General features: G+C 37.0%; 1 protein-coding gene across 2 annotated transcripts in view; it reads right to left on the bottom strand.

The window, feature by feature from the left end:
* Positions 1–458: 458 nt before the first annotated feature.
* The window catches only part of LOC117400502 (adenylyl cyclase-associated protein 2-like), an 88,236-nt gene continuing 71,615 nt past the window's right edge, over positions 459–17,079 (bottom strand). For both annotated transcript variants that reach the window (XM_059022303.1, XM_034000571.3), the window contains 6 exons: positions 7,432–7,600; positions 6,479–6,654; positions 4,875–4,998; positions 4,389–4,471; positions 3,815–3,955; positions 459–2,301 (listed from right to left, as the gene is read on the bottom strand). In XM_059022303.1, the coding sequence (XP_058878286.1) occupies positions 2,218–2,301; positions 3,815–3,955; positions 4,389–4,471; positions 4,875–4,998; positions 6,479–6,654; positions 7,432–7,600 (777 nt within the window). In that variant the 3' untranslated portion in view covers positions 459–2,217. The remainder of the gene's footprint in view (positions 2,302–3,814; positions 3,956–4,388; positions 4,472–4,874; positions 4,999–6,478; positions 6,655–7,431; positions 7,601–17,079) is intronic.

The raw sequence follows: 17,079 nt of genomic DNA on the forward strand, positions 1-17,079 counted from the left end.
ATTTCCTATAGTGCAATGTAACACTTTACAAAAACAATTGTCCCCAGTTGCATATAAAAAGGCATTTTTTTAAAATATGAAGACCAACTGAATTTCATGTAAAAACCTTGGTTCAAGGTTATGCACCTTCCCCCCTCCCCCTTGATGGGTACTGTTGTTGTTTTTTAAATAGAGGTGATCGGGGTCTATTCAATTGATCTAAAAAGTGGAGGATCACTAAAGAGGCCCCTCCCTGGTATTTCTTTGTACACCTTTACAGACTGCTGGAAGATATTTGATTTACGTATGCTTGGTATACAATGAGTATACTTTCAATTAATAAAAAAGTGGCAGTATTTATATCTACCTGTTGCTTGTGAATGAAGACTACATATAGGGGGTTAGGGGAGTTAAAGGCAGACATCATTTAGAATGAGTTACTACTGATTGGGGAATGACAAAATGAAAAGGGTAATTGGTTTCATATTGCAATTGTATTTACATTGTACTTGCGTAATTCAGAGAAAAGAAATCTTCATTCTTTACAAGCAAAAACACATTTTATACATAACACATTGAATATTTAATCACGACTTGGTTTTATTTGAAAATCTGGTGACAATAGTTAGAAGAAGTTCATATGCTGTCAGTCTATACTGGAGTATGCAGTGCTTTTACATCACCAGATACGTTTTACCTGTTACAGTGCATGGCTGATTTATGCATATACACAACCGGTAACACTATGCTAGCAAAAGTTTGCTAATTTAAAAGTTTATCACTAGATAAAGAGCTGCGATTTAAAGCATATTGCAGTTTGTATGTACAAAGTGCTTCAGATATACAAGAGAAACCTTATATAACTATACATCTAACTACAGTAAATATGGTAACCAGTGATTCAACAGATTGAAAGCAATAATTAATTATTTATTATAGCAAAGGTTACACACTGTAACTTGCAGCACATGACATGTCTGCTGTTTCTGTAGCATTAGTCCAAAGCAATACACGAAAAGCATCTGACACAAACTGGAGGATTTATTAAAGTATATTTGTTTTGATCTCTGTGCAAATTAATTACACTGCAGTGTAGCAGTTTAAACACTGGCAAAGTGTGTGTGCATGTGTAGTGTAATTTTTATTAGTGGAATATAAATAATGCTTAAGAGATGGTGGTAAAATGCAAAATACAACACAATGGTAAATATGGCACATATCTATACAAGACTAATATTAAAATGATTTTCATTGGAGAAGTATTGTAAATGAAAATGTTTGTTAACCATAGTTTCCTCCATAAGGACACAGTATACAAAACAAATATTTAAAAATGCAGGTAGAGGTGTAGCCAGGTTGTTGAGCTTGTAACATTCAGTGAAGCTTATAGGGTTTAAAAACAAAACGTTTTATATTGTTAGATACCTAAAACAGGTTTATACAGCCTTATAAAACCGAAACGAGTGACTACCTTTCTGTTGTACAAGGGTACCCTTTCACTGGACTGGTCACCAGAGGTCTTTTCCTAAGAGCATTTTCATAATGTGGAACAGTCTCCCTTCCTTAGGAAAAGATTCAAGCTGTTTCTGCTGTTCCAAGACAACTTGCTTTACACAAAGCATCATATCCACATTGGACGCATTGCTCGCATATAAACTCATCGGGACACAGTTGCCACTGATGCCCTACTTTCTTTCAACAGAAAACGTTTCCTCAATCTTTCACTTTCAGTAGAAAAAGATGGTGATTAGTTTTAGTCTTGATTTAAGATTTTCAGGGCCCCGATATGTAACTACTATGTATAGATGCTAGGCTTTTTAACTGGCTCCCCCCACTAATTAATTGTCATGTGTAATACACTTTGTTGGAATGCTCTTTTTAATTTCTTTAATGTTGAATTACAACATAAATCAGCCCTACTTATCAGTCCCCTACAACATCTTGAAGTGCCTTATTAAATTGAATCTACTGAGCTTTAAGTGTGATTATGTATCCTGTGTCTTTTAATGATTACTGTAGGTACTGCTACAGTGATGTCCATCACTATGCCATAAGTGCAATAGTTTGTTCATATATATTAAAACATACATTTAAATGATAGGAAAATAAGGAATCGTTGAAACCAGACTTCTAATACACAGAACTACTTGGCTACGGTATCCTGGAGTTATGTATCTCAGCCTTTTGATTTTTGTATGAACATTTAAAACATCTGTGTTGTAATCATAAATTGTGAATTTAGCCAGCCATCTCAGTAGGTTCTGTGACCAATTTTGACCCATCCCATACTGTCTTGTACTGTTCAGGAACAGGGAATTCTTTCTGTTAAAAAAAGAGAGAGAAACAGTTTTTTTCAATTTGAAAAAAAAAAAACGGAGAAAATTAGATATACAGTAGAATGGAATTCAGGAATTACACGCTTAGGGGGAATTAGAAAATAGAAAAAACGTATTAATAGACCCCAAGCACTGGTATGTGCTAGTTTATACCATGGCCCTGCAATAGATTCTAACTTTGTATTGGTTCATACGCTTGTGATGTCAAAATATGAAAATGCTACCACACTGGTACCATTCTACCATTGTAGTGCCCCAGCATTTCCAAAGAAGGTCATCTCGTGTTGCTGAAGTAACTAGTTACAGTAATAAGTTGCTTGTATTCATATTACCTTTCTGTGTAACTTTATTGCAGTAAGGCATTAGTTTTTGTAATATTAACTAATCTGATTACTTGCACCATCTACAGCTGGCAGAAGCACATGAGTGAAAATAACTTTGAAGTAATCAAGTCATCAGTAGTACAGCAGTCTCCGCGTATAGCAACACCTCCTGAGAGAACACCTTTGTGGTGAAAGATTTTTCCCATTGTAAATGCTTTGCCTAAAGGAACAGGAACTTCACTTCAAATAACACCTTTTTGGCACCGCTAGCGATTTGTGCACAACTGATACAGTGCTGTTTTGCAACCTGATAACTACTCATCATCAAAATTAAATTCAAATGGTTTATTCAATCTTTTCAAATGTGACTTGTCATCGCGAGTGTGTCTTGAGGTACGTTGATCTTTCCAGAACCGCCGTCATGTCATTGCCTCGTTTTGTATTCTGATTTCCACGAGTGCACCTCATCGCTGCAAAATGGCATGTAAACAAACACTGAAAAGCGCCGCCGTTTCTCTTGCTACAAAAAGTTGGAAAATGTTCGAGCTCCTGAAAAAACCTGAAATCAGACACAAGTCGCCGAGCAATTTGGTGTTTTCCGTTCTGGTGAGTTGCTTCACCATTCTGTTAAATAATGTTTTGCTGGTCTTGAATATTGCTCCTGCACAGGTATTCACAATGAATCTAGAGCTGCTGCTGCATTTTATAACGTGTGTAGGAGTGCTCTCTTAATTTAGTTTGACAGTTAGTTTATTAACGTTAGTTTGTCTGTTACTTTATTATTATAGTTTATTAACATGCACTTGCCTGTTGCTTTTCTCTTACTTATTCTGTTCATTTCATATGTTGATGCACGTGCATCATGACAAGTAATACAGATTTATTTACTGATTCATATTGTGTCCGGTGGGCAGCTCCTTCTTAACGAACACTTCGACTAAGACTGAGAACACTTCGTTTGCTTCCCATTGGGTGTTCTCTTAGCCGGAGGCAAAGTAATATTAACATCCCTGGTAATCTGGTAAGGGTTCACAGAGCACATGTGTATTTTAATTAAAATTAATATTGATGTAATCACAAATGAATAAATCCAGGGCATTAAATACTAAAATAAAGTATAATTAAGTTTTATCCCTTTGCTTTAACTGCCCCAAAGATAAATACAACTGAACTTACGTAATCACCATCCTGTGGAACCAAAATGTTCACTTCTGAAGTCTTGGCACTCACAATTTCACAGTCTAAAGACTCTTCACTGAGGTATATGTGACAGCCTTCAGTTTTGTTGACTGAAATGGTTGGCACTTTCCCCAATACCTGAAACAGAACATTGTACATCAGTGTAAAAAGAAGCAGCTTGATGAAAGCGTTGTACTTGATACTAATTGCTACTGATGAGGTTTTACTAAAATCCTAAATAGGGTTAGGGCTCTTTTATAATCTATGAGTAAGTTGTTTGGTCATCCTTGATAAACCACAAAATGGACAAATTGATCAAAATATTGCAGTTTGTCAGCTTGGGCTATTTATATATTTTAATTGTTCATTGGACCCGGCTTAAAACAATAACGTATTTATGTAAAACTAAAATGGAAGTACAGCATTAAAATACAAGTGTTTTAAAGTTTCTTACAAATGACTGAATAAATAACATTTGAAATTTCACATACTTCTCAAAGCTTTTGCTTTAATGAGTTCAAAGAAAATAGGGGTAAATATAGATTTTGTGTTGATTTTTATTTACTTTTACCTGAATTTGAATGTCTCTGGAATTGATGACTTCCACAATGCCAACCACATTGTCAAACACCAGGCCAAGCTTTTTACAATTGTCTGAAAAATAAAGATAAACTCTCTATATAGTAGGAAGTAGAGGCCATTATATCTGCAAATCACGTTTGTCCATAAAGTAAAATATATGTCATAATATAGTATTTGCCCTTCACAGAAAACTTGAGATTAATTCACTTTTTTTTGTTTTAATTTTGGTGTGCTTTTTTTAAAAAATCAATAAATCAAAACTTGTGGAAAGTTGATTAATCATCTTCAAAACCAGCCATAAAAGTTCACAGTCTTTAATAGAGAGCCACACTGCTGTTTCAAGTATGGTGTTGGAATCTTTACTCCACCTGGATACATGCCTTAATGCAGCTCCTTTCATTTTCAATAATTCAGCATATATATATAATATATAATTAATATGGGTAGGAGACTTTACAATAAAATCCAGACTCACCAACTATAATGGAATTGATTTTGCCTTTTATCTGCAATGTCGAGTTACTGCACTTGAAGGTGTAGACCACATGTTTCAGCTCGGTTTCAGAGATCACAAGGCTGTTAGCATGATCCTGGTATTCCTTTATATATAAAAAGAGAGAACTCCACATGATTCTGAACAATCATTTTCTTCAATGGAATTCAAAAAGAAGGGCTGGAGAGTTCTAAGATGATGTGCGGATTGAATTCTGGTTAAAGTTAATTTATTCAGGTTAAAGTTAATTTATCTTTGCAAATTCATAGTGCCTTCTGCACTAGCTATTATAAACATATTGTGTACTAATTCTTAACATGCAAAAAAGTTCCATAAGGGAAGGCCTCGGACAAGGAAATCTGATATGACATCTGGCCATTCCAATAAACAATAGTATTCAAAGTTTTGCACCTATTCAGTCAACTCTTCAAAATATATAGGTAGTGGACAAAAAAATGGAAACGCCAATATAAAGTCACTTAATAGGGCATTGGGCCACTATGGTATCCCGCTCTGTGGAGTTCTCAATGGACCGTTTTTGATGAAACTGGCTGCTTGCGCCCCAGGTTGAAATTTGCAGTCAACTGATCTGCAGTTGCTCGTCTGTTTTGCCTTGCACTTCGAATTAATGCACGGATATCACGATCCTGGATATGAGCTTCCGCCCACTGTTGCCCTTTGATGATGATGTCTTTCCCTCGAAATTCCATGCCGACATCACCTTAGACACCGTTGCTCGTGAAACATCAGCCAGTTGAGCTGTCTTGGTCACTGAAGCTCCTGCCAAACGCTCCCCAACAATCACCCCTCTTTCAAAGTCACTGAGCTCTCCTCTTGCAGACATGCTAGCCATAATTATTGGCAACCAGGACTGTCCAGGATTTTTATACATGACCCTAAGCATGCTGGGATGTTATTTGCTTAATTAACGCATGAGCCACACCTGTGTGGAAGCCTTTGCTTTCAATATACTTGTTGTCCCTCATTTACCCAGGTGTTTCCACTTTTTTGTCCACTACCTGTACACCTTACATGAAATTTGCTTTAATTGGATAGAGAACTGTTATGTATGTGATCTGTGCAATTGATTAAGAGCACTACTTTTCTGGTGTAAGTTTACCACAGTTCCGGTCAGTGGTTCGATAGTGTAATGATACTAAATGAAGGAATGTGTTTGTTGCGCGCTATGTTCTGAAGTAAAACATGGTTCCAGCAGTCAGAGTGTATGCCTCTTTACTTAAGAATAATTGTGTTAATAGAGTAACATATACAATAAGAACCATAGGCCTAAATGCAATAATAAAGCACATTGTAGGTAACATATTCTGTACAGCTTTCTTGGGTATAAATACCTTAAATGGCTTAAATATGACCAAGTTACATGGTGCCAGATTGGTGGGGGCAGTATAGAATAACAGGTTTTAAATTAAATTGATGCTTTTGGCCATTTTTCTTTTTTGGATTCATGCCATACAACACAGGGCAACTCCAGCATGCTTGACACATCAGTATAATTAATTTAGAATTGCGTGACAGGGAGATATTAAGGTTGAAAGTGAATTTGTTATCACTGGTAACACAAGTACCACTCTCCACTTCTTGCCCTCCAGCTCCAGCACTGGGAAGTGATTCTGTGGAGGTGCTTTGGGGGAGGTGGGGCTGGGAGTGTGGCTCTTTGTGGGAGACTGGCGGGCCACACCACCCTGAGACCGCAGCTCAGGGTTCTTGTGAGTCTTTTGGCCATCCAAAACATGTCTGAGCCCTAAGGAACAAATGGAAATTATCATTATTATTATTATTAGTAGCATTATAATGACCAAGTAAAGCAATACTGTAGATCTATATATTTAAATTTTATTACTTACATGTTTAATATTGTTTCTCCTTAGATCATTATTTGTTTTACTAACAATATCAGCATTAAATTGCTGCTTATCAGACTTGAACAGTCTTTTCAGAAGCATCTTTTCCTGGAATAAGCTGTAAGCATGGCACTACTGATCTTAGCAGACGTGACAAAAGAATCATACAGGACATACAAATAGAGAATTAAACAGCATTAAACATTTAACACATTATTAGGGCTATGGCGATGCTATAATGTATGTTTTTAACAGCACAACCTGCTTCCAAAATAATGGAGCTAGTATAAATGAGGGTGCATTTTAATACTGCTGCCCTAAAACTCATAAACATGCAAACCTGCTCTTTCTATCTATATGCTAATAAGGGAAAACTAAGGGATTGGACTCCAGTCTTGGTCTCTGCTGTGGTGTCACTTTGGGTGACACAAATGGTCTTTTTTCAGAATCTGTTTTTTTCTTGTATTTTGCAGTGCAGTGTAGATCCCACTGTAGATTCAAATTAAAAATGTCATGCAACAACACTGACTGCATATGGTGTTTTTTTTTGTTTGTTTTTTTTTTAAAATCAACCTTATGTGAAAAGTGACAGACAATATAAATAGCGAGTCATTTCTTAGATGTGTACTTTTCTTATGTGGAATCACACATTTATCTTGATACAGTATTTTCCTTGCCTCTGGTAATGGCTTCCCCTTGGTTGAGCTCCGCAAACAGAGCCGAGTGCATCGTTGAGGAGTTGTTTTTGGGGGTGTCAGCCTCAAAGATGGGAGGGGGAGGAGGTGGAGGGGGACAGGGACCATGAGCAGGGGGAGCCACCAGTGATACTTCTGAAGCAAAAGGGCCCTGAAATGGAAAATAAATATCTTAAGAGATAATGCATTAAGGTTAGTATCATTCCCAGAACAAAAAGCATCTATGGCCTACACAACAGCTGAAGTAGCAATTTGAAGCACAATTTAGTGACTTTAGTAATAGAAAAGTGTGAAACTAATGTAACATATTTGGTAAGGTGACCATATGGCTCTGTGGACAGTTTGGGACAGTTCAGGCTTTTCAACTCACAACCCAAGGAAGTCTGGTATGTTTTACCTGTCTCAAGTACCATTCACATACCTCTTTCTTTTAAGAGAAGCAGGACTATGCTTATCAGGATGCATTGGGTTGTGAGTTGAAAAGCCTGAACTGTCCCAAACTGTCCCAGTGAGCACAGAGCCATATGGTCACCTTAATGTTTGGTGACTTCAGGGGATCGATCGCCCAGCGGCCCACAAGGTGACAGACTAATTAAAAAAAATGTTTTTGATTGATTGAGGTTTGCTTTATATGTATAGTCCTCTGAAATACGGACTATATATGATTAAATATAGTGTTCAATTGAAATGTTGTAGCAATAGGATTTTTATGGACACTACAGGGCCTTAATATTGTCATGACTTTCTGTAGATACGATAAATAACAATAACAATATAACAATATGTGGGAAGGGTGGTGTGGTGGTGGTTGTTTGTAATATGTTCAGAAACAATACAAATACTTTTGATGTAAAATTGTAAAATGATGTGAAACAAGTATGCTGATGTAATATAAAATGTTAACCTCTACCACTAGGGGGAGTAGAAGTCTTCACAAGATTCTTTGTACAGAACTTCTATTCTTAAAAGTTGTATCCACTGAGACCTAAGCAGGCACAACACTGAATATACTCAGCAAATGCCCAGGGTTCTGTATTTTCACATGTGTACTGTATACATACTCCTTTACTCTGGTAATACAATGCATAATCCTAAAGGACAAGGTAAAGTTAAACAGTAATAGTAACGTATACAATTATTAGACTAGAAATAAGTTTTTCTTAAGTATTACTACAGTACTAGCTCTGCATATTTATTACATGAATAGATGCTAAGTAAAGGTAACAAAATAAATAGTTAAAATCATGCACTTAGGTTAGGGTGTGGTTACCAGTGGTACCTGTGGACTGAGAATTAATGATTGCTGCCTTAAACCTCGGAAACTGTCTGCTGCTGCCTTCCCCCACTGTACGAAGGCTTGGCGTACTTCTGGATAGTAACCTCTCCTTTGATGCCCAAATCTCCTCCGTAGTCAAATCCTCCTTCTACCACCTCCGAAACATCCCAAAGGTCTGTCCCTGCCTTTCCCTCCTGGATGCAGAGATACTCTGTAATGCATTCATCTCCTCTCGACTCCTGCAACTCTTTCTATGGTGGTCTTCCGTCACGTGCCATCCTTACCAGATGTAAAAAACATGACCACCCTATCTTGCCCAGCTGCACTGGCTACCTGTAAAAGTTCAGGATTACTTTCAAAATTCTCCTGCTTGCCTGAAAGGCCCTTCATCACACAGGTCCAGAGTATCTCTCCAACCTGCTGACCCGCTATGTCCCTGCATGCAAGCTGAGGTCCTGACTCTGGCTTGCTTGTCATAACCAAGCAAAAGTGCACCACACACAGGGAGTGCTCTTTTAGCTTCACGGCCCCGACTCTCTGGAACTCTCTCCCAGCTTCAGTGCGTGTAGCTCCCACAGTCAACTCTCAAGACCTACTTGTTATCTCTTGCTTTCAATGCTCTTTAGCTTATCTCAGGGTTTTCACTCCATCTTATTCTTATGATTCTGTATGACACACGCATCCACAATGTTTAAAATTCACATCCTAGCCTTGTATTTAATGTATTATGCCTGTATTTAATGTATTTGCATTGATTTTTACTGCTTGTATTTAATGTACTATGTGCTGTATTTAATGTAGTATGCATTGTTCCTCACTATCTTGTAAAGCGCTTTGTGATGGTGGTCCTCTATGAAAGGTGCTGTGTAAAATAAATATTGATTGATTGATTGATTGGAACTTACTGGGCTCTAGCCAGACCTTCTCAAATTGTATACAGATATGCGTTGGATTAATGTGGAAGTAATACAACTGTCCAGAAGTACTATTTGAGTGCTATTATAATACCATTACCAGTAATAATACAATTAATCCAGAACACATATTTCACAGCTGTCATAGTCAAAGTGTACGAGAACACATGCAAACTAGTGTTCCAGTTGCTGGGGGGGATGCACTGGAGGTTATTGAAATGGATGATTCCAGGTTTCAAAGGGGGTTAAAAATGTAAATAATGAAGAATTGCAGCAAAGATGTGACTGACTGCAGTAAGAGAAGTGACGATCCCTGTATTGTAAGATGAATAGGATTTTCTGGTGCAGTGCAGTGTTGTCTCAACCGAGGCAACTAGTGCCACCGTTGCTTCTGTCTTTATAATGGGCTGCTTTTCAGGATTACTTCAGCTGCTTTGTGGCTCCTGTTACAGCTGCTGCTCGTAATTCCCAAGCCTTTTATACCTTTCTCCCCCGAATTGTAGGACATTTATTGTGTCAGCTGCTGCTAAAAGTTAAACAAAAGCTTTCAATGCATTCCGACTTTTTCACTGTTACTGGACCATATTTAATCGCTGATCCTTTATTCTTAACATTAAGCAAACTTCCGTAAAACACTTAAATTGGCTTAACGTTTTTATCTATCAAAAGCGGTCTGTGTGCATCTGTGATAAGGCGAGGAGCCCTGCACATGATGAAAAGGGGGCAGGGCAAAACCCTGCCATTAATGTATTTGTTTAGCTTTGTTTTGTTATTTAAAAACAAATGTATTTGTTTATTTTAGAACGCGGTACCCCTCTGCCCCTGTTCAGTTTATTATTTTGTACTTGTTTTGTTGTAGTATTCTTCTTCTTCTTCTTATTATTATTATTATTTGTATATATGATGGCGAGAAGCCATAGCTTTTGTTTGGTAGTGTGGATGGGAAGCCCCATCCACAATTAAAAACCTTGTGCAGAAGGTGGCCATCTCCCTATTAATTAATTAATTGTTTAATTTATTGCTAATCGGGAGATGGTCACCTGCATTAAAGTCTGCAGCTTTTGGCGCTCAAGGTGGGTATTTGGAAGTGGAGACAAGAGAGAAATCAAATTAAAAATAAATCTCGGAACAGTGAAGGTGATTTGCCCAGCCTGATCTGGATTACTTATTTTCTTATTATGTTTAAGATTTGTTTTTGTTTAAATAAATAAACGGCGCCGCAAGCGTCTTTTGCCCTGCAGTTACCTGTTTGTTCTTGCTTCTGGCCTGACGTCACCACATCGGCTACCCTGTCACAACATCAAACTGAATACATACCCACACACACACACACAGAGCCACAGACAAAAGTATTTGGGCAGTTAAAAATGAGAATCACAAAAAGTGATTTCTATCATTTCTAATTTTTCTATTGAAAGATGTAAATTAAAGTAGAGATTCAACGTTATCATAAAACTACACATTACATAACATGCATAAAATGAAAAATAACATGCAAAAACTAATTTCATACTTTGACAAAAGTATTTGGGCACCCTTACATTAGTATGTTGTGTGCCCACCCTTTGCTTCCTTTACAGCTTGCAGTCTTTTTCTGTATTTTGAAACCAGTTCCTGGCATCTTTCCAGAGATATTTTTGACCATTCTTCAACACATACAGCTTTGAGTTCTGCAATCGACTTTGTTTTCCTTTTTGCAAAATCAGCCTTCAAGTCAACCCATAACATCTTGATGGAATTCAAGTCTGGGGACTGAGATGGCCAATCCATAACTGTGATCTTCCTTTGTAGACTTCACAGAATGCTTAGGGTCATTATCCTGCTAGAATACAAACTTCCATCCAGTAAGCTTTCTAGCACTGGGTAACAAATGAGAGTGCAAAATCTCTTGATATTTTGCAGCATTCATTGATCCTTCTACAATACAAAGGTCGCCTGTGCCGGAGGAAGAAAAACAAGCCCATACCATCACACAACCTCCACCATGTTTAACACTGGGCATGATGAACTTTTCTTTAAATTTTTCTCCTCTCTTCCTCCAAATGTATTGTTGCTTTCTTGGTGAAAAGAGTCATACTTTGGATTTGTCTGACTATAAAATTTGGTTGAAGAAATCATCAGGCTTCTTCAAGTATTGAATGGAAAACTCAATTTGCATCTTAGTTTTCGCCCATGGACATTCATCTTGTTAAGGTATCATTGAATTTTGCAGACATCTTTCTTGGTCTTCCACACCTGGAGCTAGTTCCTGTTCTCCTGTGTTGGTCACTAATAGCCCACACAGTGCTTTTCATTAAACGGAGTCTCTCTGCTATTTTTCTGGTAGTTTATCCATTTTTGTTTAGTTGTATCACTGCCATTTTTAGATTGTTGCTGTACTTATTAGTTTTAACCATTTTTTTTGTTTTTTTTCCAATTTATTTTTCAGCACTTTATGATTATGTATTTATTTATTCTATAATTATCACCAGGTGTTGGTTTTCAATCGTGATAATTGTCAATAATTAGCAACAAATGGGTTTCATATGAAATATGTTGATTGCCCAAATAATTTTGTCAAAGTATGAAATTAGTGTTTGCATGTTATTTTCCATTTTATGCATGTTATGTAATAATGTGTTTTATTATAAAGCTGAGTCTCTAATTTATATCGTTCAATAGAACAATTAGAAATTATAGAAATCACTTTCTTTGTGGTTTTTCTAATTTTATTTGACTACCTATCTATCTATCCTCCAGTGTATGTGCACTGTTATTCAATATTTTGTTATGGTTTGGTATTTAAACGGTTTAAAATGAAAAACAAAAAGTGGAAAGGCATTCAGATGACTCCAGAAGGCCGGCATTGATAAAAAGAAAAAAAAAAAAAAACGATATACACACCCTACACAAACACTGGTTTGACCCATGGTCTGTGCTGTAGTAATATCTAGCTATATCTAATATTATTAGCGCTGTGAATGCAACAGAAACCGCAGTTTGTGGAGATTGCAAAAAATAGATCAATAAATAAATAAATAAATACATAAATACATTTCTGTTTAGGCTAGATAGTTGTTAGCTTGGTTTGTTTTTATTCTCTATTAATTCAATTCTATTCATTGAAAAAAGGAAAGACAGAACCAGACCGTTATTGTTTTTATATATTTTTTTAATAGGGTAAGTTAGCAGGCAATGTTCCTGCATGGGGGTAGGGGTACAGGCAACACTAACCCTAAATAAAATTTTGTTCCTGTTATTAAGCAGTAGTATAATCTGATTAAAAATAACAGAAGCCAGTTTTCACTTTAGTGAAGTAGGCTACAATATTTGTTTTCATTAAAAACTTGTGGTTTATTGAAATTAATGTTCAGCTCTCATATTGGGCAGCAGTATGGAGTAGTGGTTAGGGCTCTGGCCTCTTGACCGAAGGGTTGTGGGTTCAATCCCCAGTGGAGGACACTGCTGCTGTACCCTTGAGCAAGGTACTTTACCTAGATTGCTCCAGTAAAAACCCAACTGTATAAATGGGTAATTGTATGTAAAAATAATGTGATATCGTGTAACAATTGTAAGTCGCCCTGGATAAGGGCGTCTGCTAAGAAATAAATAATAATAATAATAATTGAAGCTTGTTGTGTACTACTCATTCAATCAAACAAGTAGTGTAGGAATTTGCTTGTATCGTTCAAGACGTTTTTCAAATCAAGTAAGCTTAGCCTATTTCATTTGTGTATAAAAAACGACAACAGAGTCGCAGTCCTTCTTTCGCAGCCAGTGTCATCTTTATGGCATGTAAATGGTAAAGTAATTCATTTCCGCAGCGCTGCGATAATTGCAGTTTCTCCGCAACTCTTATATTTCACTCACTTGCGATTTTACGCAAAACATTCACAACGCAAGCAGAGTTGCGAGAAAGATGAGAAAAATTTGCAAGACCTTTGAATATTTGCCCCATAGTGTTTAAGTTACAGTACTGCTAAAATAAGAAATCAGAGGAGCGTGTCATCTGCTGTTTTTTAAAGGTTAAGGGCCACTCTGTTTGAATCTAGAGAACAGAAGGTTGCTGAAGGGCTGCTTACTAGTGGCAGGGAGACAAACAGATGAAACTGACATTTTCCCTTTTAAGTGCTGTGTTTTTATTGTACAGGCAGAATCTGGTAAACTGGTGTCTGTGTAATATATCCTGTGCATGGTTTACTGAAATAGTGATTTGTATGACTTTAATTTGTTATGCTTTGTTAATTTATCAAAGCTGTGGTTAAATTTCACAAAGCTAATAAAATAATTCCATAAGTCATACCTTCTAGGGCATCTCGCATTGTAGGGTTTGTGGGAACACACAGGGACAGCTATTTCAGATCTTTAAAGGACTTCTTTTTGGGAATCTCTGCTTGCCCTTCAACTGCTTTATTAGGGGTTTCAGGGTTCAAAACAAGATGGGTCACTCTCAGCATGCAAGGCCTCAGTTACTGATATGAGCTGGATCACGCTGATGCAATATGACATCAGGAAGAGTGTGTTGAAGTAATTCAATCTTGAAATAGCTGCCCTTGTTTTGCTTATAAATATATTTTAATCAAAATACCTTTTTGCATGGTGTATTCTGCTTGGTTGTCATGTAACAGTGATATTATGGGAAACTGTATGTCTCTCAGGTAGTTTGTAGCATCTCTAACTTTTCTAGGTAATAATACTGTAGCTTATTCTAGAGAAAAATAAATACAATTCTTGGTGTACATTATTGTCTATAATCTCCTGGATCTCCTCAAACTGTGTAGTCATTTATTCATAGATTGAGGTATATTGATCAAGTTATTTAAATGAGGTCTATTTCAATGACTCCAAAGACTCTCCCTGCTGTTTTTAATGTTTTTTTACAGACAGAAATTCACTAAAGAGGCAGCAATGCACTATTAGATGTTTGATTTTGTTCATAACCATGGTACATAAATATACATTCTAGTATATAGACCAGTTTCTGCAATTTAGATCAACTGAATAGACCCAAAGGTGAGTGGCAGCGGTAAGAGGTCATCTAATGCCTGATTTCTAGGAACCTATTCCTTAAAGGGAAGATGCAGCTAAAATCAAGTTTCGTTTTGGTTGGGGGAGAATAACTTCATGGCATTCTGAGAAATTCTAGCTCTGTATTTAAGGAATTTCTTTGACCCAATGCATGAGCATTGACGGGGGGGGGGTTGTATTGGCACGTTTCCAAAAATAAATTTTTGAAAATCACAATTTTCTTTAAAATCCAAAAGATGACATGTTAACCCACATATGACATGTTGAAGCCTGCAAAGGACTCTACCCTTCTGCAACACATTAAATGGTGTCCAGCTGTTCACAGTTTAACACAAGCAGTGCAGTTTAGTTTAGTGACACCAGAAACCCTCCTGAGCATATGTCAAAGATCCAGCACTGGCAAAAACAGCTGTACCCATACAGCTGTCATTACAATGTTAAAATACATAAGCATGAATGGCTCCTTCTGAGCTCTATAAAACCAGATGCAATGCGAACACCAGCAGTCACATTAGGAACATAATTACAGCAAGACAAATGATAATACATATATTCACTAAACTAAACTGGTAGTTAAACTAAAAAGTCACTTTTTGGTATAATCAGGTTCAAATCCCACGCAAGGTTTTTTCTTAATAAATCCACCTTCCTTAGGGTTTATTAACTGTAAGATTTGCCTGTATGTAATGCAACAGAGGCATTAGTAAAAAGCATTTTTTTACCTGTTGCAAAAAATGATAATATAACACCATTCCCTGAGAAATACATTCAGTTTGTATGGCCCAACCCCCACCCCTGTCCAGCTCCTCAAACACCACTGCTTGATGGTGACAACTGCTGGCTAGGGTATGATAGGGCTTGAGCAGCTGCTGTATCTTTCGCGGCTAAGTGCCAGCCACTCAATACTTCTGGTTTAGCAGCTTGTTTTGGCTTAAATGGTCTACTTTATCTCTGGTTCCACCTTGTACTTGTTTCAAGCACTGACAAATACTATACAGAAAATAATCTTATAATTTGGTTCTTTTAAAAGATGCATACATTCTCAATAAAAGGACAATGGTCTATAAGATGGTAATTTTGCTTATAAAGTGATGACGACAAATATAACATTTACTATGGAAGTCATTTCACCTTTAATGGATTCATAGGGTATTTTTTCAGAAAAGAACTTGTCTATTGCCATATTTTTTTTCCTTTTGTATTGAATCCTGGTGCATCCAGTTTTTTTTTAATGTAAGTGCTACCTTTATCTTTGAAAACAATATTTAGACTGTGGGCTGCTTGAGTATAGAATGTTGGTCTGATGGCAAAGGGGTTGATGGCTTGTTTTACATTGGATGTAGCAACATGAGAGAACATCATTCTCAAGCACATGCTTGTGACTGTACTTGAATATTTGCCTTTTCTCCATTAGCAAACATGTGATTCCCCTTAGACACAATAGCTGTTTACTGTTTATTATTATTAATTATTATCCAAAGCGACTTACAGAGACTAGGGTGTGAACTATGCATCACAACTGCTGCTGCAGAGTCACTTACGATAGGATCTTTTTTTTTTTGTCTCATCCGAAGGACGGAGCACAAGGAGGTTAAGTGACTTGCTCAGGGTCACACACAGCGAGTCAGTGGCTGAGCCAGGATTTGAACCAGGAACCTCCTGGTAACAATTTCCTGTTTGGAAATACTATAGATGGTTCCAATATTTTTTTTTAAATTTAGTTGTTGCCAATGATTTTTACCCAATTTTTCTCCCCAATTTAGAATTGCCAATTATGTTATTATTAATCCTGGTTCAACGCTGCAACCCCCGGTGGCTGACAAAAGTGTCCCTGCAGACCCATAGGCGCCCTATCAGCCACAGGAGTCACTGGTGCGCGGTGAACCGTGGATTGCCCAGCCGACCTAAGCCCTCCCTAACCAGGCGGCGCTCGGCCAATTGTGCGCCGCGGCCTGGGAACTCCCAGTCACGGTTGGCAATGACATAGCCTGGATTCGAACCTGCGATATCCAGGCTATAGGGCGCATCCTGCACTCCACGCGGAGCGTCTTTACTGGATGTGCCACTCGGGAGCCCACTAAGATGGTTCCAATAATTTACATAAAGCTACAAAAAAATCATTCTAATAGAGTAATCAAATTCAGTGACTTCTATTATGAATATGTAAATGAGAATAATAATAATAATAATAAAAATAATAATAATAATAATAATAATAATAATAATAATAATAATAATGGGGCAGTCGGACCTCAACAGTTCCTTCTATTTGACTTTTTTCATCCCATAATAATTGGATAAATGCGGTGTCAAAAAGTTTTCAGCCACATGTTTTCTATTGAAATTATTATATATGCACTACCACTACAGGTACCCTTTAATAATTCTGATTATGTGTAAATCACATGTTTAGATGGTAATAGCTGATCATTT

The sequence above is a fragment of the Acipenser ruthenus genome, chromosome 4 (genome assembly GCF_902713425.1).
Source record: "Acipenser ruthenus chromosome 4, fAciRut3.2 maternal haplotype, whole genome shotgun sequence".
Lineage (NCBI taxonomy): Eukaryota > Metazoa > Chordata > Actinopteri > Acipenseriformes > Acipenseridae > Acipenser > Acipenser ruthenus.